The 27,342-nt window shown below is 44.8% G+C and overlaps 1 protein-coding gene across 4 annotated transcripts in view; it reads right to left on the bottom strand.

Moving 5' to 3' along the window:
• Positions 1-11,549: 11,549 nt before the first annotated feature.
• Positions 11,550-27,342, bottom strand: part of C10H1orf21 (chromosome 10 C1orf21 homolog) — a 248,229-nt gene continuing 232,436 nt past the window's right edge. For all 4 annotated transcript variants that reach the window (XM_029617990.1, XM_029617991.1, XM_029617989.1 and 1 more), the window contains 2 exons: positions 13,164-13,224; positions 11,550-12,246 (listed from right to left, as the gene is read on the bottom strand). In XM_029617990.1, the coding sequence (XP_029473850.1) occupies positions 12,208-12,246; positions 13,164-13,224 (100 nt within the window). In that variant the 3' untranslated portion in view covers positions 11,550-12,207. The remainder of the gene's footprint in view (positions 12,247-13,163; positions 13,225-27,342) is intronic.

Here is a 27,342-nt window from a genome sequence, read left to right as displayed (position 1 = left end):
GTATGCCAAGTGCTGGGTTTCGCGCTGGGACTATGTTAAAGCAGTATTACTCCTTTTCCCTCTAGTGCGTTATCGTGCTCCTTGTGTGTTGATTGTTTTGTAGCCCTGGGCTGCTTCTGAGTCTGGGGAAATAAACTGGTATTGGTGATGGAATACTAACATCTATCCAAACTGAATGAGATTTTATATCTAGGAAATTATCCTTATAATATAAAAGAGGATCAGTTCTTTTATACTTATTAGTTCCCTAATGGCACAAACACTTCCTCTGTTGTATGGAAATATCTCATTCATATTCATTATGGATATCCTGGAAACCTGATCATCTTAGAGGTATCTGAAGACAAGTTTTGGAATTGTTGCAATAAAATAAACCAGCTGTCAGCTAAGTTTTCTGTTTTTCCTTTTCCCATGAGAAGACAAGAAAAGTGACAAAAATGCTCCCACAGATTAGTATTGGAGCCATGTGACTACAAGACACTTCTGAAGATATTCCAGTCCCTAGAGAAACTATATTCCTATTTCTTGGTTCTGTAAGTCAGTGGATGAATAACCTCTTGTAGGCTGGTCCATTAGTGAAATGGGAGGGGGGTGGGGAGAAATGGAGCATCTGGTGACCCCCATCGCATGCACACTCCCAATCTCTCCCCCCAGCCCCCATGTCAAATATCTTTTCAACCACCTCAAAAATCCACCAAGCATCCCCTTTTTCGACAGTTGCTATTCAGTGATGTGCAAAACAAGGTCTCAGGGATCTAGAAAAGTCCTCTACAGTGTGAATCATCATGCAGAACAGGAACTTTAATTATGGAAGCCCCAAGATTAAATGAGGAATTTTGTCTTCAGCTTCTTGAAGTTTTCTAAATAGGTTTCTATCCAGAATATTTGAAACTGTATACTAAGTCTTTGTAAACTGATATATTATTGCTTACACAATATGAGCTGCTCACAGTGGGAATTAATGAAATATTAATTTTGGTTACATTCATTTTGATCAATGACCTCCAGTAGATATAACAAGATGTTCTTACCTTTCACGCTTACCATTAATAAATATATTGTTGGTCCAGTGGCTCAGTGACCGTGCGGTGGCTTGTCACATGGAGGGTCCTGGGTTGGATTCCTGGCACCCTAGGAATACTGCACAGGCAGTGCTCATAACCACTGTAGGAGGATAGTCAGTCTTTGCGTTGTGACGTATATAGGGTCCATGATTGTAGTTTCAGGAGCAGCCCCAATACATGTGCCCTGGCTCAGACCAGATGAGAGGGCAGAAGGCATGTGGGTCTTTCATAGGCAAAGAGATGAGGACCAATTTGGCCCATCCAGTCTTTCCAGTGATTTCCTTCTCTGCGTACTCGAGTCTTTGACTGCCTGTAGGATTCCTCTTCTTATCCAGTGAGGCTTGTTGTCTTCCCTTGGATTCTTTTTGGACAGATGATTGTACAAGTTCTCACAGTAATCCAACATTTAAGCCCCTCTGCTTCCAATGGCTTTAAAATCCAGCCTCAGAGACTGTGGTGGCTTGGCTGTACTTTCTACCTTTTCAGTGGAATTTTCACAGATATCTCTGAAACACTATTAGCAAAAGCACCCTAGAAAGTTAAATATATTTAGGCACACAGTTTCAAAATGAGTACTTTTAGATTTGTATTGACCAAGGATATTGAAGAGTTTCCACTTGAACACTGTAGAAACAAATCTGGAAAGGTGGCACGTCTGGCAGGGTAAGTCAAGATCCTCTTCCTCCATTATCCCTGGGTGGCAGTGGTAGGGTGGAAGATTGATGGTGGCAACAGCAAAAATGCAGCTGGTGGAGTCTATGCCAGTGACCACCGAATAGATGAGCCAGGGGCTGAGTTCATCAAGGGCAGGATTTGCAGGCAGTGGAATCCAAACCTCCGAGGATGAAGAGAATGCCATTTCCCAAACTAGCATGCTTCCAGCGAGGACAGGGAAGAAGGAATCGCATTACTAGCTGGAAAAATTGACCCACAGGGAAATAAATGGAAAGCAGCCACTCTTCTGCTACTGTGCCAGGATTTTTCCTGATTGATATCTCAATGCTGTAACCAGTAGACCTTGCCTTTACCCTTAGCATTAATCCACATTAAATAGTATTGCATCAGAATGAGTTAGTTGCTCTTAGATCACAATCACATACAATGTAGTTTTAATGCAAACATCAAAGAACCTGTTCCATTTTTAATGCCCACACATATCAGATGGTACTGAAGATGTTTTAATAATTACGAGATTATCATCATTGTTAAGGTATATGCTCCTGCCAATTCTGAGTTTTTGTTTCCCTACCCCATGCCTCTCCCTCCCAAAAATTGCCAGTGCCAGTTTATAATTTTAACTTAACTTTAGAGGCTGCTCTAAACAGGGCCTCTTTGTTCATTTGCCAGTGACTACAAGCCTTTTTAGATCTCAAATACTCATCAAACTGGATGAGATAATGTTTGGCAATTCTTTCATTCAACAAAGTCTAATGTTTTCTCACAGGACAAGCAGGATGGTAGTCCTCACATATGGGTGACATCACAGGATGGAGCCCTGTACGGAAAACTTTTCTGTCAAAGTTTCTACAAAGCTTTGACTGACACTGGCACACTGAGTGCACTGAGCATGCTCAGCCTGCAATTATCCCTGTGAACCACAGGTGTCTCCCTCAGTCTTCTTTTTCCCGCTCTGCAGTAAGCATAGCGGTTAGGAACTCTGTGAGAAATTCTAACACTTTTTCCATACGGAAACACTTAAACTTTTGCTTCACAAACACTTTTCCCTGCACGAGTCTCCCTTCGCGTACGTTTATTCGACACTCTGTGAGTACTATGCCCTGATTTTTCGGTTGGTTCCTGACACCTTCCTGGCCTGCCAACCGACTGTAGCCTTCCCTCTACCTATGTTTTCAGTTAGCCACACATAACCTGCGAGTGTCCCTCTGTGACACTGCCTGGTTATTAGCGCTAGTGGGACAGGGACTTCCACGGTTTCCGTTGCCGCCAGCGCCCATTTCGATTCAAGTCGTTCAATTCCTCGGTACCCTCGTGCAGTCGATGCCCCATCGCTACCCCCTTCAGACCATCCTGGATTCTTAGATGCCATCGGTACCCCTCCCCCCGCGGTACACTGATGCCATCGGTCCCTACATCGTTTCTATCAGTGCCATCCATGTTTTTCATCCATGGCACTGATTTTTCCTTGGGTTTCATTGGTGCCATCATTGCTCGGATGGATGCCATCGATGTACACCTTGTTTCGTCTGTGCTATCCATGCCCGGGGTCGATGCCACTGTCGCCCGGGTCATTTCCATCTATGCCATCCTTCATTTTATTGATGCCATTGATGCCCAGGACATTTCCATCGATGCCCGGGTCGATTCCATCAATGGCCATTGATGCCAAAGTGGATTTCATTGGTGCCCATGTCGGTGCCATCAATACCCATGGCCATGCCAATGCTGTCGGCGCCCGACTCCATACATCGATGCCGACGCCCACGTCGTTTCCATCGGTGTCTTCGATGTTCCAATCGATGCGGTCATCGACTCTGTCGATGCCAGTATCATTTTTCCGATACCAACGATGTTTTTTCAATTATTCGATGCCACATTCCCATAAATACCTACGTCGATGCCGTCAGTGCTTCCGTCACTGTTATCATTGCTCTGGCTGAGTCATTGACATTTTTTCATATATATGTTTGTCGATACCCTTGCGGCTGCTTCGGCCGCCATTGACACCGTCAATACCGACATAGCACCGCCACCTAATACCCTCGCCTGAACACAGTGCTCCATGTGTTGGGTTCTTATTAAAGCCCCATGTTTGCCTATGACACTACATAGTGCCAGGAGCAGTGTAGGCATGCTGACAGTCCGTCATCAGTCGCCATCCAAGACAGCGAGGGCATCCATCTCAGCGCTGGGGAAAGACCAGGCCGAGCACCGTGGCATGCATCGTCATCGACATGGTGACCGTCTGCAACCAATGCCATCCAGCACATTGGTGCTATCCTTCTCTATGATGGACAATGCTCGGGCCAAGCAACATCACCACTGCCATCGACACTGTTCCGCACAGTATTGGCAGTCCTTGGTGCTCCAGAAACACCGGAACGAGTTCCGAAGAATTTCGAGACATCGAGCTGCTGCAACGAGGGCCGGGTTCACGAGCTGTTAATCGGCTCCCCTGTTCCCGAGGCGTGCCCCACCAACATCAGTGGGGGATTGTGGCCCTCCACAAAATACTACCATGGTAGCGCCAGCCACGCTCAGCCTGTCTCCTCTATACCTGCGCCACTATACCAGGCATCAGAGTTGAGACGGGCGTCTACTCCCTCGATGACTCCTGAAATCCACGGAGCCAGCAATCTTCACTGGCTCGTCCTTCGGCAATCCACGTTGGATGGTTAAGTACCCGCTTCTGCGGCATTCCCATTGAGATGTGTTCTCTAATTCGAGCCACATGGTTTGAAAAGTTCTAGGTCATGTACCTTCCAAGAACCGTATTAGTGTCACATATCACTATGCCAGCTATTTCAGCCAAAATACCAAGAGAACCTCTCTTATTTCTTTGGGATTGTATTAGGGCATCCTCCCTTCTTCAGCAACGAGGCTCTGTACTGATTAATGCTCTGGCTTCTGGTTCCTGCTTCAGGTGCATTCGCTGATCTGCTAAACACGAGATCCAGCAAATACTGCCTCAAGTGCAAGTCCACCTCGAAGCCTTGATGACAGGTCTCGATGTCTCCTTGTACAGCACAAAGAAATGTGGGTAAGACTTTACCACTCACGCTCCCGTGGGAGGTTACATGATATCCAGATTACATCAGCCCCTCCAGTTGGACACCTCCTGGTCTCCCAACTGGCCGGATATCAGAGCGGCCACCCCACCTTGTACCAAAGTTCCCAGTACTCTCCCCCAGATGCTATAGAGTGCAGGGGGGGGGGGAGGGGGAGGGGGGTTGGGGAGTTTTGATTACACTATTCTTTCTTTCAACAGAAAGTAGTTACTCTCCACCCATCCTGGACCTCAGAAATACCAACTTTCTTCAGAAGACACAGGTAAAATGGTATCTCGTCACCATGCTTCCATATCGCAGTAAGTACATTACCTCTAATCTTTCTATGTGCTTCATGGTGAGTCAACAATATTACAATCCCAAGCTCTGCCGGTTGCACCAGCTTCAGTAACTGGGGTATTCATTGAATCACTATCGGTGACTGCTGTTTCTCTGCAGAGTGCAACATCATTCACGCTTTTCCTTGCATGGACAGCTGCATAACCACAGTCAGTCCACGCAAGGAGCTCTAACTTCTTCATGACTCACTATACATTTACTACCTGGGATTACTGTCACTGCCATAAATCCCTTATACACTTCTGGACACCACAGTCATAGTGACCTTCCTGTCCAGCATACACGCAGACATTCTAATAAATTCTTACATGTCCCTGTGTGCATTTTCCATAACCTCAGCCCCTCAATTCTTCATTGTCGGGCCATGGGGTTTTTTCACTATGCACTTTCCTCATAGATCCAAAACTGCTATAGGTTAGATTCAGTGAAATTCCATTATCAGTGGGTCTAAGCTCTTCAACCGCTTTCATCCCTCATCCATATTGCAGATCCAGAACCAAAACCTAGTCTAATCCTGCTCATGCTCGCATTTAGTTAGGGTTGTAAAGTTTGACCTAAAAGCTCTCAACCCAATATGCGTCTACTCCACTCCAGGCACAGTTTCACATGAACTTCCTGGAGCTTGTAGCAATGCGTTATACCCTTATGCCTTCCAGTACTGCCTCTGCAACAAATCTTTGTGCATACAGACAGACAGCATAGGGACAATGTGCTTTCCAACACACAAGCACGCACATCTTAGCTGCTCTGCAAGGAAGCTGCGCAGCTCTACCCTTGGCCCTTGCTCACTCCATGTATCCTCAGGCCACTTATCTAAGAGATTTACTGAATGCACTAGCAGACCTTCTCCATGTAGGTTTCCATCCTCTCGAATGGTCTCGGACTACATGTGTAGCGGGAAAGATCTTCTAACGCTGAGGTCAACCGAACTTGCCCTCTGCGTCCAAATCGAACCATACGGTGCACAGATTCTACTCCCTACACATGTTTCCAATGCGTTCCTATAGACACCTTTCTTCCATCAAGGGCCTCTTAAATATGTCTCTTCTGCTGCCTCTCTTAGCCAGCACTCTTCTAATGTTGAACCGGGATGGGGTTCACTGTTCCTCAGACCCATGTCCTGGCCGAGACCAGTATGCTTCCCATACTTCTCAATCTATCACACCAGTAACCAATTTGCCTTCTCACAAGTCAGTCTCAAATCATAGACTCACTAATGTTCTCAGGTACTGGGAGCGTCACGAAACCTTCCACACATAAATCCTACCATTCAAAATGGCATGATTTACCACATGACGCATACAAAAAGGGTATTTCCCTTTTTCTTTTTCTACACCACTCTTTTCACTTGCTCCCTCGGATTCTGCTCCCCAGACATCCTCCACATAGGTACAACTCTGTTCCAATTGGTGTATCGTTTGGGAGTGGGGATACCCGATTAACGGTAAACCCCTTCTGAGTCAGCTTACCATGGATTATCCACTGATCAAGCCGCCTCTATTTTTACTAGTCACGGAATGGAACCTATATTTCGTGCTTATAAGTCTCATACGTTCTCCATTCGAACCTTTCCATTCCTCTCATTTCACAGTTTGGCATGGGAAATTCTTTCCCTCTTAAATGTAATTTCTGCCAACAGGGTCAGTGAGTTACACACCTTGTTACATATTCATCCGACCCTGCGTTCCTCTTTGCCCGAGTGGTTTTACGTATTCAACTTCATATCCTTCTTAAGGTAGACGTTGCATCTCACCTTACTCAGAATATACTCTGTCCATTTTTCCCAATAGCTCTCTCTCACCAAAGCGAGAGGGTTTTTCCACTCCTTGGACAGTAATAGTGCACTTGCATTCTGTCTATATCACACTACACTCCATAGGAATTCCACCTAACTCTTTCCTTCTGTGGCAAGAGTCAAGCTGCGAGTTCCAGTGGGCAAACAGACCTATTCCTCCTAATTAACGGTCTGTACCTCTTTTCCTACCAACAAGCAGGCATTTCACTACAACACTGTGTGTAACCACATTCTGTTGCGTCCGTCCCAGCCTCAATAGCTTCCCCTCGGCTGCTGCTGCTGTACATATTTATCAGGCTGCAACCTGGAGCTCTCTCCATACCTTCGCAGAAGGGCTGTTCAGCTTGGAGAAGAGACGGCTGAGGGGGGATATGATAGAGGTCTTTAAGATCATGAGAGGTCTTGAACGAGTAGATGCGACTCGGTTATTTACACTTTCGAATTATAGAAGGACTAGGGGGCATTCCATGAAGTTAGCAAGTAACACATTTAAGACTAATCGGAGAAAAATTCTTTTTCACTCAACGCACAATAAAGCTCTGGAATTTGTTGCCAGAGAAGGTAGTTAGTGCAGTTAGTGTAGCTGGGTTCAAAAAAGGTTTGGATAAGTTCTTGGAGGAGAAGTCCATTAATGGCTATTAATCAATTATACTTAGGGAATAGCCACTGCTATTAATTGCATCAGTAGCATGGGTTCTTCTTAGTGTTTGGGTAATTGCCAGGTTCTTGTGGCCTGGTTTTTGGCCTCTGTTGGAAACAGGATGCTGGGCTTGATGGACCCTTGGTCTGTCCCAGCATGGCAATTTCTTATGTTCTTATTATTGCTTAGATACGACTGGCCGGCATGCTCCATGTTTGGCCAGTCTGTCTACTCTTATTCTTTTTGGTTTAACTACCCAACATCCTTCCATCAACCTGTTACTGGTTTCAGGATGCCCTCCATTCCAAATTCCACCCCCATCATTGCGCCTTTTGTGCGTCGTGGATGCATTTGGTGCACTCTCGGGCATCCTCAGCTCGGTACTCACCCATATGTGAGGACTACCATCCTGCTTGTCCTGTGAGAAAGCAAGTGTTGCTTACCTGTAACAGGTGTTCTCACAGGACAACAGGATGTTAGTCCTCACAAAACCCACCCGCCACCCCGCAGAGTTGGGTCTGTATACGTTTTTACTTTTATTTTAGTTTCGCTTCCAGCTATAAGATGAGACTGAGGGAGACACCTGTGGCTCACAGGGATAATTGCAGGCTGAGCATGCTCAGTGCACTCAGTGTGCCAGTGTCAGTCAAAGCTTTGTAGAAACTTTGACAGAAAAGTTTTCCGTACAGGGCTCCATCCTGTGATGTCACCCATATGTGAGGACTAACATCCTGCTGTCCTGTGAGAACACCTGTTACAGGTAAGCAACACTTGCTATTCCTATCATCCATATTTCAATTTTGAAACCATGTTTAAATGAATGCATTTGATAATACATTTGAAATCACTGAAGTGAAATAGAGGCAAATATCATCTAATTTCCCATGCATTGCATTTTTTCTCCTCTGATGCCTCAATCTGGCCCCAAAACGTGGAAATCTAAATTGCATACTCAAAAGATTTTGATAGACAGGTCTTAAGTAAAGATACAGAAAAGAATAAAAATTCAGAATAGTCAGCATCTTCAACCGGGAAGGCTTTTAAAATCTCTCACTAGAGACCATTTTTACAAATCCTAAATACACTACAACAGAAAGCTTGTGCTTTGGAAAAAGATCATACAATTAACAATAAAAAAGAGTTAACAAACTTTACTTAGAACTAAATAGAACAACTTATATAATAAACTAACTTCATTCTTTGCAAATGTATGAATCTGGTGAAAAGACCGTTACATATATTAAGACAAACATTTCATCAACATACACGTCTGATAATTCTTTCAGCTCTGATACTGAGATATAATGCAGCCTTGCTAAATGTCTAGAACTGCCTTAATGAATCAGAATTTACAAAGTATTACAAGATTTTTCTTTCTCCGCAGAAAGGAGCTTTGGATATTGATGCAAAATGGTTTCTATTGATATCCATGCAAATATTTAATTAAATATCACAGTATTTGTTACATCTTTTCTGGCCCTGAACGTATGAGAGTTTTCCTCCGAATTAAAATGTCTTCTAACTCTATTTTCAATATTTAGACTTTGGGATTATTAGGAAACGCTACTATGCTCCTAATTTCTGTTTGGACTCTCCCCATTCTTTAGTGTGCTATTAGGAAGTAATACAATACCTTCTTTTAGTTTTCTTTTCCATTTGGAATAGATATGTAGGAAAATAAATATGATTATTACTTCAGCATATGTACTTTATTTCCTGTCTCAAGTGCTTTTGGATTGTAATCTTTATAAACAAATATATAGAGATATAGGTATTTAAAAAATATTACAAAACTATTACATATCAATTCCAAATTTGCCAGCAGATGAAAGACTATTCCTCGATACCCTATGTATTTCAGATTTATATATTAGTGACACTGGAAAAGTATCAGGCCCAGATGGCTTAATTTACAGTTTGATAAAACACTTTTTTAATATTAGATATTTGTATCTACACTTACCTATGTCTTCTCAATCGTATATTCTCTTCCCATCCTAACAGAAGCTTAAATCCCTGTATTTCTTAGATAGTAAATATTGTAAAAACCACACTTTTTGAATTTTTGAACTTTTATATACCGACATTAATGTGGAGAATTACATATCATATCGGTTTACAGTAAAACAGAAACATTGCAAAAAAAAAATGTTTAATTCTAAATTTATATACACTATTCTCGCCATTCTGGGTGCCCTCCAATACTTAGTGCATATTATTCATGCTGAAACTGGGGCTGAGTCACTAAGACATTTTTCCCATTTTGTATCAATGAAAAAAAGACATTGATGAATCAAGTCCTCAGTATTCATCTAGGCATGTGACAATTGGTAAACTATCATTTCTCTCTGGCATGTTGTGATCTTAAATATTGGTTCTGTTTTTGGGGAAAGATGTTTTATCTTTCTGTATTGACTTAAGAGTGTTCACCTCATATGCTGAATCACATTTGCACTCTATCAAAAACAATACAAATAAAATACTGTCTTTAAAGCTGTGGGCAGAAGAAAGCTGGGAAGTTGGTTATCCCAGTGCAATATCATGTGCAACAGTATGGATGTGCATTGGAATTTCCTTCTACAGGAGACTAAAGAACATCTCTAAGCTAAAGGGAAACATGGTGATGAAAGATTTAGAAGAAATCAAATGAACTGGTATCCTGGGTCTGAAGCCCTAATGTATAAAGCCTATAGTGAAAAAATGGCTGTAATTTAAGGCTAGGGAAAGAGAAGAATGAGAGGAAGGGAGTGATGGGGGGAGTCTCCATTTATTTAATAATTTTCTGACTTGCCAACATACGGACCAATACAGTAAACAGCGCGGGAGAGCTGGCAAGCACCCAGGCCACTCTCCTGGGTGCATGATTTAGGAAGGAAAGTTATGCAAATGAGGGCCTGCGGTAAAAGGAGGCGCTAGGGACACTAGCGCGTCCATGGCGCCTCCTTTTTGACAGAAGCGGCGGCTGTCGGCAGCTTTGACAGCCAACGCTGAATTTTACCGGCATCGGTTCTCGAACCCACTGACAGCCACCGGTTTGGAAGACAGACGCCAGCAAAATTGAGCGTCCCATCTTCCAACCCGTGGCCAGATTTAAATTTTTTTTTTTATTTTCGGGGCCTCCGACTTAATATCGCTGTAATATTAAGTTGGAGGGTGTATAGAAAAGCATTTTTTTCTGCTTTTCTGTACACTTTCCTGATGCCGGCCAAAATTAACACCTGCCTTTGGCAGGCGTTAATTTCTGAAAGTAAAATGTGCGGCTTGGCTGAACATTTTACTTTCTGTATCACGCGGGACTAACTAATAGGCTCATCAACTTGCATTTGCACGATGAGGGCGCTATTAGTTTCGGGGGGGGTTGGCTGCATGTTTTCCACGCGCTATTACTCCTTACTGTATAAGAGGTAAAAATAGCGCATTGAAAACGCGTGTCCAAACAGGGGCCAACAGTGTCCTCTGCCTGAGCGCTCTTTAGTGCATCGCCCCGATAGATGGTGCTTATCCTATAAGCTCCACACGTTTGTAGTGCCTATGATAACTAGATCCTTTGTATTTTATATCTTAACAAGTCACTGACACAAGCAGATGAACTCTGCAAAGTACACTCAAGGAGGTTTGAGAGCTCAGGCAGCTTTCTGATCAGTTTGTCACTGAATAAATTAACTCAGGTATTACCCAAACTGCCCAATCCACTGGGGAATAAAATGGATACAAAAGCTTTTTTTCTCCTCAAGATGACATTTGTTAAGAATATTGCATTTGCCTTTAAGGTCACATTCCCTTTTCATATTAGGGCAAATAATCCCTGCGGACCAGACCAGACCTGGCTGTTAGTGCAAAGATGATTTTATCCGTCAGCACCTCCGATTCATGTAACTGTAATGACATCATGTGCTTCTTCCCTCAAAACCCTCTTGAACATGAAATGTAAAAGACAAGGATACATAAAAACGGTAATATGTTTATTTTTTAAATTTTTTTTTTTTTTTTTTTTTTTTTAGAAAAAAAAAGGGATTCAAAATGATTGTGATCACACTTCCATTTGTATTTAGCAAAGGGAATACTGCAAGCTCAGTTCTTGAATAAGACTTAGAGTAAACTTTTTTTTAAACAAATTTTGGGTGCTGTATTCCCCCTGTTGCATTAGCAGGGCACCATGCCAACAACAGACCATCCAACTTCTTGCTAGTACAGGTCTGAAGAAGCCAGTAAGAGGTGGCAGTCCCGTCCGCTGACCAACAGCTTTACAAGGTTGTCACAGAAGTTGGAATGTCCTCTGGAGGAAGTCTGAATCCTTAGTAATACTACCTTATTACATAGAAAAGAAGTTACCAGCCTTAGTAAGATCAGTAGTGTCCTGCGGATGAGAGTTAAGCATTGGCTGCATATCTGGCAAAGTAGTTGTAAAACATGGCAACAACGCTGACACAGTCGCAGTGTACAAGTCCAGAAGGTCGTTAGCAACACTTTTGCCAGTTCATTAGGAAACGCCGTAGATTGATGTAGCACATATCGTGGAAATGGTCCCCCTGTATCATGTAGTGTCTACTCCCTGAAGGCCTCCAAAAGCTCTTTATCAGTTGTTAGATATTATTTACATAGTAATGGCTGCCAGAATCAGCACTATGTAATATCCTCCTCTTCTGAACAATAATCATGACCCTGGAAAAAACAAAATAAAACCAACATTTAAAGCTAGAGCAATTAAAAGGCAGAAGCAAACTCTCAATTAGTGTCTGCTGCGGCAAATTCCAAGAACTTTCAAACTGTGCAAAGAAGTGTAAAGTCTGCAGGGTACTTTTAACTGCAAACTTGACACCAAGTTTCAAAGGGGAAAAGTTCCCTCTAAAAATGGATCCTGTAAAAGCCTGCACCTGCTAATTGTGCAAGCCCTTTCCCTAGGAAAATTCTGGAAGCTTTTAAAGTATGCAAGTAAGTGCTAACTCCTCCCTAGCCCCGCCCCCAAGGAGCCCCTCTCCTACTGCTGTGCAATAGATTTATCTTAATGTATCCGTTCAGCGGAAAGGCAGTCACAACACCAGTGCACACTGACCAACGTGGTCTTCCACTGTGCAGTCCTTAACTCAACCCGACATCGCAATGGTTCAGAAATGAATTTCCTTCTTCAGGAGTAGCAATTATATTTGCATGTTCATACTGTACTGCCAAATCTACAGGAATTTGCACAGAATTCTTCCCAATTCATTAGAGCAAGGATGCCCTCGCACAGCAGTTTTTAAATTGCATTACAAAATATATATATATATATAAAAAGTAAGTAGTATGGAGCATATCTTGTGACCAATGATTATACTTAAGCATTGTATTTCACTGGGAATTCAAACGTTTTTGTGCCCGGATTGTGCTATATGAAGGTCACTCAAATGTATGAATGAAGTATCCAAGATCATATAACAGGGGTACGGAGTGACACACAGCACAGATGTCTCACAAGGGGCTGGGCCTGCAGAGGATACACAGTGACTAACAGCACAGCTGTTACATAATACAGCTGAGATAGTTGGTCTCCAACAATGCAAGTCCAGACATAACTCATCAGTTTTAATTTTGTAAATTACCTTTTCAATTTTTTCATCCAGCATTCTGAAGAATTCTTGTTGGCTGTCCGAGATGTGCAAGCTGAAAAACAAAAGATTTTATATATTTTTAGGACAATGTTTGAAAGAGTAATACTGAAGTGTAATTATTTCTATAAACAAGGAAAAGCAGAGGAAATATCTACCAAGTATCAAAGCTCATAATTAAATCAGCTAATGGTGGGGTGCCTGGTGGAGGGGAGAGGAAGGAAGTGAGAAAGATTAGGAATACCAGTGTGACTTACAGCCTAAACAAGAGAGGAAAATACCATGTTCCAACCTTAACCAAAGAAGCTGCCTCAGAACATACACAAGCAGAAAACCAGCACATTCAATGCTTTCTACTGATTTTCAGTATGAAACATTTTATTGTCCTTATTACTTCCCTAGATGCAGTTACGAGAAGGGCTGAGCTATAACAGGACAAGCTTGCTCCATAATAAAGCAGCCTGCTACTGGCTTTGCCTGTATTTAGAGTTATGAGGCTTTCAGGGCCTAGTTCTGCTGAGAACCTCTCTAACACTTTCTTTACATAAATCACTGCATAGCTTACCACATTACCACACTGGCAACAAAAATCTAGTTAACTTGACCAAAAAACACAGGGATAATTTTCTGTGGCAACCAGAGATTAAAAAAAAAAAAAAAAAAAAAAAAAATAGAAGAGACCACAATACATTAACAATTCCTCCAATGCAGGATTTGTACAGTATACTAGTGCATCATGGGATGAATGCATTAACGCAGAAATCACAGGTCTACTTTAGACTAGGTTTGTGACATCTGACTCACCTTCTTCAGAAAGCTACAGCCTACATACAGGGCAGAGCAAGAAAAACTGTGCCAGGCTGTCATCTATCACTTCAAACTCTTTCTGTAGATCTCAGTGTACCTCATGCATGTATATGACTTATCCCAAGTGAGAATAAAATCCATCTCGCAGCACTCTTTAGAATGGTTTAATATAAAATGTTCATATTAATAATTTTCCCACTGAATTTACTGCTTGTGAAAGAGACTGTACTAAAGTTACAGGCTGATAAAACAAACTAGGCTGCATCCCCATTGCCTGTGTACAAAGAGGGAGGACAGAGCGTGAAAGGGAAAGAACGATTTTACAAGGGCTGAAAGCTGGAGTGGTGTGATAGAAACCTCTTTGCTGACAAAGCAACAGCCTACAGCACGCTCAACGACTCTAAAGTCTTCTTGCTCTAGTGAGTATAAGAAAATCAGTTCCAAGTCCACGTCTGATCCAGTGGGAATAAGTCCCGCTGTAATAAAAAAAAAAACCAAATAAAATCCCTGCTTACTGTATAAAAAATTCCTTGGAGTTGCTTGTGAGAGGAAATCTTAGGCATCTTCACGAGACCCTTTAAGGACTTTGTAGATGAAATCCCATTTTAAGTTTGGAAATGTTTCTGCAGTATAACGTCTTGTCGTTGCATAACCCCAGCTACAGCTCTGATTTTTTTTATTTCCAGAACTTCTCCAGCTCTTTGGTGCCAGGCAGGCGGGGCACTCTGTGATTTAACACAGTACACTGGGAAATCATAATTGGGCTTAGGAGTTTACAAAAAGGAAGGCTGATCGGGTGAGGGAAGGGCAAACAGGTGGCGAACCTGAGATATTAACTTCTCCATTCTCACCAGAGGCAGGGAAACCTTGCCCACACAAGTGTCGAAACGTGCTCCTAGAAATTCCAACACCTGGGACGGAACCAGCTGGCTCATGGCGTAATTGACGACCCAGCCTAGGTAATGCAGCCGATGCAAAACAGACTATACCACTACTTTGCAAAGCTCTTCCAATTTCGCTCGTATGAGCTAGTCGTCCAGGTAGGGATGAACTAATATCCCTTCCCGCCGAAGACACGCTGCCACCGCCACCATCACCTTGGTGAAGACTCATGGAGCCGTCGCCAGCCCGAATGGTAGGGCGCGAAACTGGTAATGCTGTCCCATGACCATGAACTGCAGCAACCTCTGATGGCGTTCTTGGATTCCTATGTGGAGGTAAGCTTCTGTCTGATCCAAAGAAGCCAAAAACTCGCCCTTGTGGATGGCCGCAATGACGGATCTCAACGTCTCCATGCGAAACAGAGGGACTCGCAATGCTCTATTGACCTTCTTCAAGTCCAAGATTAAACGGAACGAGGGCTCCTTTTTGGGAATCACGAAGTATATGGAGTAACGACCGGTCCGACACTCGGCCGCAGGAACTGAGATAATCGCTCCCAGAGCCTTCAACCGAGATAGCGTTTGAAGAATCACGTGTTGCTTCACCTGAGACCCGAAGGGAGACACTAGGAACAGACTGCAAAGGGGCCGAGCAAAATCCAAAGCGTAACCGTGATTTATAATATCTAGAACCCACTGGTCTGAGATAATCTTGACCCATTCCTCGCGAAACCAGGAGAGCCGTCCCCCGATCTCCGGGACGGAGGAATGGGCCGGCGCCCCCTCATTGGGGAGCTGCTTTGGAGGTGAAACCATGAGAGGCTCCAGATCGCTGAGGCCGCCTGCCACGAAAGGAATGTGCCCATGCTGTGACCTTGTTGATGTTTGCTGGGGGGAATAAAAAGAACCCCTGCTGGAGCGGAAACGGCGCTGATCTTGAAAACGGCCCCGAAATGTGCCGGATGAGCGAGCTGGTCTGGGCTTGTCCTCCGGGAGCTTGTAAACCTTGTCCCCCAAGGCTTTAATAAGCTGCTCGAGCTCGTCTCCAAATAAAAGCTTGCCCTTAAAAGGAAAGGAACCCAGTTGAGACTTAGAAGAGGCATCAGCCGACCAGTTACGGAGCCATAGCAGCCTCCTTGCAGAAACCGCTGAAGACATAGTATGTGCAGAGGTTCGGAGAAGATCATACAACGCATCCGCAGTATAGGCAACAGCTGATTCCATGCGGTTCGCCTGCTCAGCCTCCCCCGGAGGAAGGTCCTGGGCCATGAGCATCTGTTGAATCCAGCGGAGGGTAGCCCTCTGATAAGGCTGCTACAGACTGCGGCCCTCACTCCCAATGCGGATACCTCAAAAATCTGCTTAAGCAAAACTTCCAGCTTTCTATCCTGAAGATCCTTGAACGCTGTTCCTCCCGTCACAGGAATGGTTGTATGTTTGGCTATGGCTGTGATGGCTGAGTCCACTTTAGGAATTTTAAGAAAATCCAGAGACTCATTAGGCAGCGGATAAAGTTTTTCCATGGCTCTGCTAACCTGCAAGGTGGCTTCAGGGGTATCCCATTCCCGGGACACAAGCTGGAAAAGTTTCGGATGAAAGAGAAAAGTTTGAGGCGGAGCTCGAAGTCCCGATAAAACTGAATCCCCAGGAGAAGAATCCATCACAGCTTGTGGAACTGGGATCTCCAGTTCCTGAAGCACATGAGAAATTAACGGATCCAGTTCCTCCTTCCGTTACAAATGGAGCACCTGCGGATCACCGGAGCGGCACTGTCTACATCATCGCTCACATCTGGTGTGGAGGGGTCCTGAGGCACCGGCTCTGCAGGCGTAAAGGGAGCGGGTAGCCCATCCTCTGGAACTGAGCAGGGGGGCCGAGGTCCAGTCCTCCCCTGGTCCGCAGAAGCCTTAGAAAGCTTAGCCTGGATAGGAGATTGGGATTCCCAGTCAGCCTCAGCTTCTACATAAGCCTTATGTAGAAGTAAAACAAACTGTGATGAAAACAGGAGCTGCCTCTTTAAGGGCCCCCTGGAGGCAAAATCGAGAGAGGAGCAGAGTCTGGTTGCGAATTGCGGGGTCGCTGCGGTCTTAATGCAGAGCCCGATGGAGGCAAGATGGCCGCCGTTCCCGCGCCGATCGGGGGCGGGCCAGGCCTCTTGCCTCCGAGCTGACTGCACGTTCCTAGAACCGCGTGGTCGAGGCAAAGCAGACACCCCCGCCCCGAAGTTGGTCGCTGCGAAGGCCCCTCGCCCCCGGGGAGACAGTGGGAGCAGAGGCCTTCGCGGGAGAGCCACGTCCCCGGCTCCCCACAAGCGGACCCACGCGGCATGAAAAGCGCGCAAAGACAAAAAATACAAGCAGCTGGGTGAAACACGCTACCCCCTCCGGAGGCCCAGGAGATCGCGGCAGGCTAGGGCTGAAAAGAAACAGGTGCGCTTATAAAATAAAACCACTTCCACTGTTTTTTGGGGTTTTTTTTTAATAATTCAGCCACCTAACAGGGGAAAACCACCTCCCTGAGCAACCAGCATAAGCACCCACCAGAGGAATTTGACTTCTCTGGGTTAGAAAGTAAGGCAGGAGAGTGACCGGCCCACCGGTAAATCCTCCCTCCAGCTCACTGGGTCAGGGCACAAGTCTCCGGGTAAACGGCTTTAGGGCAATGCCCTGCCTTGCCTGCCTGTAGCTAGCTGCCCTTCTGAAAAAACTGAAGAGATTTAGTATTTTTTTTTATTTTTAAGGTTGATCTAGTCAAAGGTCTCCCACATCAATCAAACCTGTCAGAAGTAACAACCCAAACTGGAATTTAGACAAAGATCAGGACCACCAGGTTATGCTCACTTGCATCTGCTGGAGCCAGAGAAATACTGAAGGATCGCAGGTGGCACACCGGTATATCTCTAGGAGGTGCTTTTCAGCTTTTCTCTGACTCCATCTGCTGGAAGGGAGACATAACCCAGCAGTCTGGGCTGATCCTGGTACGTACAGGGAAATCCCATTTTAAGTTTGGAAATGTTCTTACAGTATAACGTCTTGTCGTTGCATAACTCCAGTTACAGGTCTGATTTTTTATTTCCAGAACTTTTCCGGCTCTTCAGTGCCAGGCAGGTGGGGCACTCTGTGATTTAACACAGTACACTAGGAAATCATAATTGGGCTTAGGAGTTTACAAAAAGGAAGGCAAAAATAACCTGTAAGAAGCTGTGATAGAGGGTGTGGGATGGGCGGAGAAGATTTGCTCATGAAATTACTTCAGCATGCCTTTTATGAGGCAGGACAGCAATGTTAATGCTTTCGGTACAGGAAAGGATGGCAAAGCAAGAAGCCAGTCTTGGAGCACAGTATTTTGTATGGCGGGAGCGTGGGGTGACCTTCAGTCTTGCACCTCAGTGTAGACAGGCTGGCTGTGAAGGACTGCCCTGACTGCGGAGCTCATGGCACCTGACAGGGGAGAAGCACTTGCAAACCATCAGCATGTCGTTTCCAACATAAGGCTTCCCTTGCCGAAACCATTTGTACCACTGCTGATAAACCCTTGCACACGGGGATCTAGTAACAAGATTGGAAGGGCAAACATTTCCAAAGGCATTCTTTATATTCAGCACAAATTTCCAACATGAGGAGGCTGTGTTTGTGTATGTCAGTGATAGTGAGACTGTGTGTGTGAGACATGAGGAGGCTGTGTTTGTGTATGTCAGTGATAGTGAGACTGTGTGTGTGAGACATGAGGAGGCTGTGTTTGTGTATGTCAGCGATAGTGAGACTGTGTGTGTGTGAGACATGAGGAGGCTGTGTTTGTGTATGTCAGCGATAGTGAGACTGTGTGTGTGTGAGACATGAGGAGGCTGTGTTTGTGTATGTCAGCAGTAGTGAGACTGTGTGTGAGACATGAGGAGGCTGTGTTTGTGTATGTCAGCAATAGTGAGACTGTGTGTGTGTGTGTGAGACATGAGGAGGCTGTGTTTGTGTATATCAGCGACAGACTGTGTATGTGGGACATGAGGAGGCTGTGTTTGTGTATGTCAGCGATAGTGAGACTGTGTGTGTGTGTGCGCTGTGTTTGTGTATGTCAGCGATAGTGAGACTGTGTGTGTGTGAGAGAGAGAGGGCTCAATTCTGTGTATATAACAGGAGGGCAAGAGTCGTGGGTGGTTCTTTCTGAGAAAGGAAGGTTGTGTGAGCTTTTGTGAAATTGAGGATATCTGTGTGGGTCAGAAAGGGAGTGTGTTTGTATGTGTGATACAAGGAAGCACTGTATGTTTGAGAAACTGTGTGTGTGATTCAATTGAGTGAGAGATATGCACTGATTGTGTGTACTGTATGTGTATATTTGTGAGAGAATATTTTGGATAGAGATGCTGCTCTTTGTGTGCATGTCAGAAAGGTATTGTGATTGTGTAAGGCAGAGCTTCACTCAGTAAGCTCTTTGGGGTGGGAACTAGACTTCTCTCCCCTTCGCAAATATAAGGCATGAAATGGAGAGAGGTTGTTTCTAATTGCACTCAAAAGTTCATTATCGTAAGCATATCTCGACCCTGCAACATACATGAGAATGCATGCTTACGTGCAAATACAAGCAATGCACCAAGAGTATTCCAATGCACTGATCATGCATACGTTTCCTATCTATTTTTAAAATACACGTGCGAAAATAAAGTAGGACTTATTTGCGCAAATCTGGAAGTCGGTATATTTTAAAACATGCCCAGTGGCCGCATCTCAAAAAACATGCCCAGTCCTTGGAAGAAGGATCCAACAGAAGAAAATAGGATAAAGCATAAACATTGGCAAGTTAAATGTAAGACATTGATAAGACAGGCTAAGAGAGAATTTGAAAAGAAGTTGGCTGTAGAGGCAAAAACTCACAGTAAAAGCTTTTTTAAATATATCCGAAGCAGAAAGCCTATGAGGAAGTCAGTTGGACTGTTAGATGATTGAGGGGTTAAAGGGGCACTTAGAGAAGATAAGGCCATCGCGGAAAGATTAAATGATTTCTTTGCTTCGGTGTTTACTGAAGAGCATGTTGGGGAGGTACCCTTAATGGCGAAGGTTTTCATGGGTAATGATTCAGATGGACTGAATCAAATCATGGTGAACCTAGAAGATGTGGTAGGCCTGATTGACAAACTGAAGCGTAGTAAATCACCTGGACCGGATGGTATACACCCCAGAGTTCTGAAGGAACTAAAAAATGAAATTTCAGACCTATTAGTAAAAATTTGTAACTTATCATTAAAATCATCCATTGTAACTGAAGACTGGAGGATAGCAAATGTAACCCCAATATTTAAAAAGGGCTCCAGGGGCAATCCGGGAAACTACAGACCGGTTAGCCTGACTTCAGTGCCAGGAAAAATAGTGGAAAGTGTTCTAAACATCAAAATCACAGAACATATAGAAAGACATGGTTTAATGGAACAAAGTCAGCATGGCTTTACCCAGGGCAAGTCTTGCCTCACAAATCTGCTTCACTTTTTTGAAGGAGTTAATAAACATGAGGATAAAGGTGAACCGGTAGATATAGTATACTTGGATTTTCAGAAGGCGTTTGACAAAGTTCCTCATGAGAGGCTTCTAGGAAAAGTAAAAAGTCATGGGATAGGTGGCGATGTCCTTCCGTGGATTGCAAACTGGCTAAAAGACAGGAAACAGAGAGTAGGATTAAATGGGCAATTTTCTCAGTGGAAGGGAGTGGACAGTGGAGTGCCTCAGGGATCTGTATTGGGACCCTTACTTTTCAATATATTTATAAATGATCTGGAAAGAAATACGAGTGAGATAATCAAATTTGCAGATGACACAAAATTGTTCAGAGTAGTTAAATCACAAGCAGATTGTGATAAATTGCAGGAACACCGTGTGAGACTGGAAAATTGGGCATCCAAATGGCAGATGAAATTTAATGTGGATAAGTGCAAGGTGATGCATATAGGGAAAAATAGCCCATGCTATAATTACACAATGTTGGGTTCCATATTAGGTGCTACAACCCAAGAAAGAGATCTAGGTGTCGTAGTGGATAACACATTGAAATCGTCGGTACAGTGTGCTGCGGCAGTCAAAAAAGCAAACAGAATGTTGGGAATTATTAGAAAGGGAATGGTGAATAAAACGGAATATGTCATAATGCCTCTGTATCGCTCCATGGTGAGACCGCACCTTGAATACTGTGTACAATTCTGGTCGCCGCATCTCAAAAAAGATATAATTGCGATGGAGAAGGTACAGAGAAGGGCTACCAAAATGATAAGGGGAATGGAACAACTCCCCTATGAGGAAAGACTAAAGAGGTTAGGACTTTTCAGCTTGGAGAAGAGACGACTGAGGGGGGGGATATGATAGAGTTGTTTAAAATCATGAGAGGTCTAGAACAGGTAGATGTGAATCGGTTATTTACTCTTTCGGATAGTAGAAAGACTAGGGGGCACTCCATGAAGTTAGCATGGGGCACATTTAAAACTAATCGGAGAAAGTTCTTTTTTACTCAACGCACAATTAAACTCTGGAATTTGTTGCCAGAGGATGTGGTTAGAGCAGTTAATATAGCTGTGTTTAAAAAAGGATTGGATAAGTTCTTGGAGGAGAAGTCCATTACCTGCTATTAAGTTCACTTAGGGGTAGATTTTCAAATAGTGCGATTTGGCGTACTTTTGTTGGCGCATCAGGCGCAAACAAAAGTATGCTGGATTTTAGTAGATACGCGCGTATCCGTTAAAATCCGGGATCGGCGCGCGCAAGGCTATCGATTCCGTATAGCCGGCGCACGCCGAGCCACGCAGCCTACCTCCGTTCCCTCCGAGGCCGCTCCGAAATCGGAGCGGCCTCGGAGGGAACTCGCTTTCGCCCTCCCCTCACCTTCCCCTCCCTTCCTCTATCTAACCCACCCCCCCGGCCCTATCTAGACCCCCCCCCTACCTTTGCCGGGGAATTTACGCCTCCCAGAGGGAGAAGTAAATCCCCGCGCGCCAACAGGCCTCTAGCGCGCCGAGACGGGACCTGGGGGCGGTTCCGGAGGGCGTGGCCACGTCCCGCCCCCAAAACGCCGCGCCGATCCGACACGCCCCCCTCGAAAAACCCCGGGACTTACGCGAGTCCCGGGGCTCTGCGCGCGCCGGTAGGCCTATGGAACATAGGCGCACCGGCGCGCAAGGCCCTGCTCGCGTAAATCCGGGCGGATTTACGCGAGCAGGGCTCTTAAAATCCGCCCCAATATTCCTTTGGCAACTGCTACCACCCTGAAAGATATGGGAGAAAGGGAGACAACACTTGGTAGGGGGCCCGGAGCTATTTTTTCAGCACGTATCTTTATTCCCTCACCTCTTTCACGGCAGGGAGTCAGTCTGGATCCTTCCGGACGTGGAAAGAGAGAGGCATTCGGCATTTAGGATAACTATGGGATAGCGGATCTATGGTATCCTTCCCCTCTCTGCAGAATAAATACCAACTCCCTCCATCTGACATTTTCCCATACATCCAAGTGCGGGGCACCTACCTAGTACAGTCACAACATTTAGGCCATGATTTAGTTTTGGGAAAAACGCAAATGGAAAACTGGTGTGATCAAGCAGACAAGCTGAAGGGGGCTATATCACAGGTTTATAATTATATTATTAAGGATCCGGTCGTTAAACCCGCATACATGAAGGCATGGGAGGTGGACTTGGGTAAAATTTTGTTGGAGGAGGAATGGGAGGATGTCTTCATCCACACTAAGGATGGGACCATCCTTTGCTCAATTAGCTGAAAACAGTTATAAAGTGCTGATGTGTTGGTACTACACTCCGGATAGACTATCTAAATTTGATCCACGATGTTGGAAGGGATGTGGCTCTCCAGAGACTTATTTTCAGATGTGGTGGTCTTGCCTGAGGGTATCTCAATATTAGGTAGAAATTAGCCAGCTTATACAAAATATAGTGAGAGGACGAGTTACTTTATCTCCAGAACATGCCCTCTTAAATTTACCATTTGAGGTGGAGCCTGTTCAGGGGAAGCTAGTTTCTTATATAATAAAGGGGAAGAGAGATGTGAGCTGGCGCTAGTGGGGCGGTCAGATGCTAGCCCTCCTATTGACTGCCTCCAAAAGCGGTTGCAGAGCCTCCGGCCAGTTCAGCAGGCGATGGGGCTCTCCAATCACAGAGAAGCTCTACAAGTGAGGAAGGTCTGGCACCCATTCGAGATGTGGGTGGCCCGCCAGAACCCCGCGTAGCTATGGTTTTGGATGAACATACAGAATCGTGTTGGTGCAGTAGTCTCGTAAAGTCACCATCATCAGCATCTATGCACGTGTAATTATCAATATGGAAGTATTGTTGTCTCTATCCCGTTTGGGGAGGGAGGGAGGGGGGGTTCTGGGAGAGGGTTAAATCTTTGATGTTATGCTTGTAAAAGGAGAAACATTGCATTGTTGTGATTTATTAATCCATATGATTGTATCAATACAAAGAGTCAAGTTTATTGTTAAATGGTTCAATAAAATTATAAATGAAAAAAAAAAAGAAATGTGCGTTTATCCTCGCCAACTTTCATCTGTGCATTTTTTTTTTTTAAAAACCTGCATGCGTAACTTTCCATTGCCAGTCAATTTACAGAAGACGTCAGATCAGCAGCGTCAGATAAACAGGCACTTATGTGAACTCAGGTGCAGGAGCAGACGTCAACTTGCTGCATCCAAAGTAGTCAACATACACATCTATGCTTCTGACATCAGGGAACTTGTGCGTGTAAGTAGGAAATGATGCCTGAGAGCTGAAAAAGATATGGATGGAAATCCAGCACTTCCTGATGCCTAAAAAGCAAATTGTTAGCCAACAGCTCAAAGGAGCATACATATATCAGTTCTGTCAGGAGGAAATTATATATTTTATCTCCTAGGCAGATCCTAACGCTGTTTGTTGGGTTGAGTATTTACTTTTACCGCACCATTTGATGCAGCATGGTAAGATTTTAACAGGTGGAGCTCCAGCTGATCTTGCTAGTGAAAAATACGCATTGTCCTGGCTCTGTGCGTGAGGGTGACGAAGTGTCCCTGGGTCATAAATGTAAGGAAGCTGTATTTATGCTGCCAACATAGAGGAGTTTCACACTCAGCAACAAGCCCAGTAATTACAGGGCACAGAGAAAGGAGTGGGAGCTGATAATGAGGAGAACGTCAGCCCGAGGGCGATTTTCCACAATTACATGCAGACGCCATGGGCAGGAGGCCTGTTCTTTGTTTCAGGTGCAACTTAGAACCGCTTCTGACCTCACAGTTATTCTTGTACACGACTGTCTTGTTTTCGTAAAACTGGACTGCTGAGGAGGAAGGAGACTCTGTACAGGAACCTGTAACTTCGTGCATTTTTTTTCTTCTTTGCAAATTAAAAGGCAGAGTGTGTCAGTGCCTTAAATTGTTTTACGCACTGGTTTAGACAGCTGCAAACATTGATGATCTATGTCACTGGGCTTCACAAATCAGTTTTATGGCTGAAAGGATAATAAGGCTGGCTTCAGGGCTGGCCCGGTGGATGAGCCGTATGTGAGCGGGGCCAGCCTGGTGGCTCAATTCCAGTTCCCCAGCTCAGATTTTCCATTTCGCAGGTCAGTCAGGACTGGGAATGCTGTGGGGAGAAGGAACTCTGTCACTGCGATGACTGGACTGAAATAAGATGGAAGAGAATACAGAACAGGGGGAAAAAAAATCCCTAAGTAGGAGCAAATGGTACCAGATCCCAGGCCTGGTTCCGACTGAGTTGGAGGAAACTGCCAGCTTGGAACAGTAACACTTGACAGCTCTTTAAACTGAAACTGGGCAGCCGCACTGGAGAACCGGAAAATAGGAGGTGTTTCCTCAAATCCAGACCAGCACAAAAACCAACAGCAGTGTGACATAGGATTCTGCACTAAAGAAGCAACTTAAAGCAGCAGGGCTTACTGGGCATCTGGTCAAGAGAGTTACCAGCTCTGCCTTACTCGCTTTCTCTATTTTTAACTCTCAGGTTTTTTTTCTGTCTGTAAGTTGTATGATTTTCTTTTCCTGTTCAGCTCTGCCCAGATCTGGGGCTTCCAAGCTCCTTCCACTATCTAGTGCATGTGGAAGGCCGCTCGCTCTTCACCTTCATTCATTATCCAACAGGAACTCGCCATGGCTGAGGAGCAGCAGTGTGGAGACAATCTGGAAAAATTAAATTGCACTGCTGGTCATTGTTAAAGTGGATCCTTGGAAACTGGAAAATTTCGACTGTTTCCAGCCACTCGCTCTTCTGCTCCTGGATTAGGTATTCCGGGTTCTGTGCTGTATTCATTAATCTGGTTTCACTCCCTGTTCAGTTCACACTGGGAAAGTTCTCTAGGATTACATGTGACCTTGGGCAGGTCACTTTTCCCTCCATTGTCTTGGATACAAACTTACAGGCCTTCACAATAAAGTTCGCGGGCGAGCGCCCGCTCTCCCAGTGCGCGCACAGGCCAGTGTCCTGTGCGCACAATACAGTAAACTAAAATATTTAAATTAGGGCCGGCGATAAAAAGAGGCGCCAGGGACACTAGCGCGTCCCTAGTGCCTCTTTTTGGACAGGAGCGGCGGCTGTCAGCGGGTTTGACAGCCGACGCTCAATTTTGCCGGTGTCGGTTCTCGAGCCCGCTCACAGCCACGGGTTCGGAAACCGGACGCCGGCAAAATTGAGCGTCCGGGTGAGCCGCAGGCCCATTTCAAAATTTTTTTTTTTTTTAACTTTTGGGACTGTTAGATTGTGAGCCCTCTAAGGACAGGGAAATACCTACAGTATCTGAATGTAATCCCAGCTTGAATTGCCAAAAAGCAGAATTAAAAAAATCATTAAAAAATGTGACTCTGGTTCCATTTATGTTCAAACTGAATTATATTCAAATTTAAATCTCTACTCAGAGAATTTTTCCTGCTTCTTTGGGTTTCCAGCTCAGCTGTAACCATGACTGGCATTGGGGACCTTGAGCCCTTGCTTACGAGTGCCTGCAGGGTTTTTCTTCCTCCATTTTCCCTGCTCTCCCAACTTCCTCAAGTCCAGTCACTACAGAAACAGCGGAGCTGGAGGCTGCGTGCTGGGGCTCCTGCAATCATGGGACCTAAATCTTGCCACCAAGTGTCACCATTGCCCTTCCACCCGGGGGCTGCGAGTGCTACTTCTGCAGCATCCCCCACCACAGACAACCCAAGCCAGGAAGTGAACCTGGGTCCCTCTGCAGGGTGGTGCGCGGCCCTGGCCACTGAACCGCTGGGCCGGCCCCATTTCCACACACCCAGGGTGAAGCGACCTCCCTAGGTGAGATTTACTCCTTGTGTGAATGCAAGGGATCAAGGAGCTTCAGGGGAATGTGTTTCCACTGCTGAGTCAGAGGCTTGTGTGATAACAATATCAGAGAATGAGAGAAAATCACAGGCAGGTGGCATTTCCACTTTAAGGCAGCACTTATCAGCCAAGGTTAATTATGGTGACAGCTCATTACTTTTGCACTAAAAAAAAAATGAGTTAAAAGAGCATTACAGAAAATAAAGAGGCTGAACGATAGGATGTTGTCTGGAGAGATGCCGTGCTGAATGCTTTTGCCGAACGTGTCATGAGAGAGTCAAAATGTAAGCAGATGCTGTGCCACTTGAGAGTGCTGGAGGCCGTCGGCAGAGTCTGCTCATTCCCATCTCACCGAGACCCCTCCAGCCTCCTCTGTGAGTGAATGACAGAAGCCCATGAAAACCGTCTGATTTCCAGGCTCTTCCTGCATCTTGCATCCTGCCTCAGCAATCCCTGAGCGATACTAGAGTACAACCCGCACGCAGAAACACGATGGGGTGGCTTCCTCACACAACGCACAATTAAGCTCTGGAATTTGTTGCCAGAGGATGTGGTTAGTGCAGTTAGTGTAGCTGGGTTCAAAAAAGGGTTGGATAAGTTCTTGGAGGAGAAGTCCATTAATGGCTATTAATCAAGTTTACTTAGGAAATAGCCACTGCTATTAATTGCATCAGTAGCATGGGATCTTCTTAGTGTTTGGGTAATTGCCAGGTTCTTGTGGCCTGGTTTGGAAACCAGGCCTGTTGGAAACAGGATGCTGGGCTTGATGGACCCTTGGTCTGACCCAGCATGGCAATTTCTTTTGTTCTTATGTTCTTAAGCAAATGCAGAGACTGTTTGATTCTGCTTCGCATTTAAAATGATCAGGGACGCCATTATATTTTCAGCTCCTCAGGCCAGATTTCTGCATGCATTTTGATTCATTTGCTTTGGGAAGTAAATTAAATTTAGAAAATGCAAGATTGAGCAAACTAAGTTACAGTATAATGTCTTCTGCCCCACAAAACTGAAAAAGCAGCCACAGGCAGCACTTCAATAACACTTTCCTACACAAAGCTGTGTCACAATCATTCTTTTCCATAAGAAAGTGCTAGGTATCTATTTGTTCATATTAATTTGGCAGACAGCTCATACCAGAAGAGGTCTGTGCCTCTTAGGGTCCAGAGAAAAAATTTCCCAA

This window comes from Rhinatrema bivittatum, chromosome 10 (genome assembly GCF_901001135.1).
Source record: "Rhinatrema bivittatum chromosome 10, aRhiBiv1.1, whole genome shotgun sequence".
In the NCBI taxonomy this organism is placed as follows: Eukaryota; Metazoa; Chordata; class Amphibia; order Gymnophiona; family Rhinatrematidae; genus Rhinatrema; species Rhinatrema bivittatum.
The sequence above is the reverse complement of the archived record's forward strand: the minus strand, read 5'-3'. Positions and strand labels throughout refer to the sequence as shown.